At 39.2% G+C, this 2,622-nt stretch overlaps 1 protein-coding gene across 1 annotated transcript; it reads left to right on the top strand.

Moving 5' to 3' along the window:
* The first annotated feature begins 768 nt into the window (after positions 1–768).
* Positions 769–1,646, top strand: LOC100686619 (single-pass membrane and coiled-coil domain-containing protein 3-like). The gene is given in 3 exon segments (XM_038568142.1): positions 769–836; positions 1,024–1,114; positions 1,116–1,646. Coding segments are annotated over 3 exon segments (690 nt in total).
* The last annotated feature ends 976 nt before the right edge of the window (positions 1,647–2,622 follow it).

Below are 2,622 nucleotides of genomic sequence, written 5' to 3'. Positions count from 1 at the left end.
GTTTTCAGCCTTCAAAAAACTTCAAAGAATCATGACAATCCATGATTCACTGTCCAAATTACATAAAAACACGAAGAGAAGTATTCTAAACATTTCCATGAAAAGATGTGAATCCAATCTCTTCCTGTAGTTTTGAAGTATAACCAGAATGAATGAACCAATTCAATAACTGCCTTCCAGATACTATCTTCTGTAACCTCCACCCCTTGAAAGTCCTCTCTCACTGGTGATCTCCCCAAGCCTTTCACTGAGACCTTGTCTGTAACTTATGAATTCATAAGTACCTTCACATCGTAGTACCTTCTCTCATCAGACTGTGGCTAATTCCAGAGCAAAGGCTGTGTCATGCTGATATTTTTATTCCTAGTGCCTATCCTGCCTGTTGAATAAATGCTTGCTAATTAATAAATAAATTTCTGCCCCTTTAAGATTGTACTTTTCATGGTGTTACACCTGTCTTCCTATATATAATTATAGGAAGAATATATGTATCTGGAGTGTTAGGTTGGATAAGTATAGAAACTTGAGAATAGATATTTCACACTTTCTCAGGCTAAGAAAGACTCCTCTCACCTAAATATCGAATTGGAATGTAGTTGATGGTCTTCCAAACTCAAAGTCAGAAACTGGAGTTTTCACTTCATGATAATATCTGAGAACTAGGATCAAAAAAAGAGAAAAAGTTGAATGGAAAATTTCTAGGAGAAAAAAAAGAAATCAAAGTTCAGATCTGTGTAGTTTACAACCCAAATATATTATATCTGAAATATGGCTCAGAGTGACTTCCTCTATCCAGAGAACCCATGGAGAAGCCAAGAAGTAAACTGTCTTCATCAGCAGCTTTTTTTTTTTTTTAAAGATTTTATTTATTTATTCATGATAGACATAGAAAGAGACAGAGGCAGAGACACAGGCAGAGGGAGAAGCAGGCTCCATACTGCGAGCCCGACACGGGACTCGATCCAAGGACTCCAGGATAGCACCCTGGGCCAAAGGCAGGCGCTAAACTGCTGAGCCACCTAGGGATCCCCACCAGCAGCTTCTTGATTGCCTATCTGATAGCTTCCATGCCACCAATAAGCTGATTGGGGTTTTAAACATGCACTTGGGGGTACAAACTGGCCTCTGTTGAGATGAAAAGAGATGGGACCATCAAAGAAAACTCTGACATCATCATCCAAGCCATGATGAAAATCCAAAAGGAATTGCAAAAGGTTGATGAAGCCCTAAAAGATAAACTAGAGCCAACACTTTACAGAAAACTTCAAGATATTAAAGGAAGGGAAACAGAGAAAATTGCAATAATACAAAAGGTCATTTCAGTCATCCTGGGAGAAGCTACTTCTGCAGCCAGTGCAGTCGCTGTTAAACTTGTAGGCTCAACTGTCACAACTGGCATAATTAACAAGTTGATCACTGTGTTAGCTCAAATTGGTGCTTCTCTCCTTGGTAGTATAGGAGTTGCTGTTCTTCGTCTTGGCATAGATATGATATTCTGTGCCATCCTGGGAGCAGTGGAGAAAACACAGCTTCAAGCAGCCATTAAAAGTTATGAGATACATCTGGTGGAATTCAAGTCAGCTTCAGAAAAATATCATCATGCCATTACTGAGGTCACCAACACAGTGAAACAGCAAATGAAATGAACAACCACTGTGCCTCTGGAATATTTTTCTACATCTCAATATAGTGTTTTGCTCCTTTGATTAGGTTCATATTCGGTACGTTTCCAACATGGATAGAAATACAGTTAACAATTTGGAAAGATGGTTTAAGAGATGCTAAAATTAGATAACTCCAGAGTTTTGTATCAACAACAAATGCCTACATCGGTTGGTGCTAGAGGTAAAAGATTATATCCCAGGATCCCTTCTTACTCTGCCCTACCAGATCAACTTTAGGTTAAATGCTATGGGTGTGGGGGTTACCTTTTCCTTTTCTAACTCCCCAAATCATTAAAATTTATTTGAATGAGGAGACTTTTATTTCTGCCACTAGCTTCAGACATCATTTAGTTCTAAGGGGATGTACTTAGTAACTTCCGTCTAGACACTAACTGTGGACTTTGAGTGAAATAGAAATACTACCATAATTTTGACCCTCAGTTTTTAAGGCTAATTTTCTTTTTTTTTTTAAGATTTTATTTATTTATTTATGAGAGACAGAGAGAGAGAGAGAGGCAGAGACACAGGCAGAGGGAGAAGAAGGCTCCATGCAAGGAGCCTGACGTGGGACTTGATCCCGGGTCTCCAGGATCATGCCCTGGGCCGAAGGCAGCACTAAACCACTGAGCCACCCGGGCTGCCCACTAATTTTCAATAAACTGGAAGACCTGAAAAAAAAAAAGAAAAGAAACTTGGGAATATAAATATATAAATACAATATACAGGCATACTGACCCCACATCACATTCTGCCTTCAGAGTGCAGCCCATACATTCATGCTCTGATTTTTGGCAATGTGCTTAGTGTCACCTACCAAGAGCACATCTGGCACTCTTCTTTACTTTTTAGAGTGACTATAAAAGCAATGTGTGGTCTATGGTCTGTTGACCACTGCTAAAGTGTGTAGGTTAAGTCCCTGTAGTGCATATTTATAACATTCATGCTGCCTCACATCTAA

This window comes from Canis lupus, chromosome 21 (assembly GCF_011100685.1).
Source record: "Canis lupus familiaris isolate Mischka breed German Shepherd chromosome 21, alternate assembly UU_Cfam_GSD_1.0, whole genome shotgun sequence".
Classification (NCBI taxonomy): Eukaryota; Metazoa; Chordata; class Mammalia; order Carnivora; family Canidae; genus Canis; species Canis lupus.
Note: the sequence above shows the minus strand (reverse complement) of the source record. Positions and strands in the feature narration are given on the sequence as shown.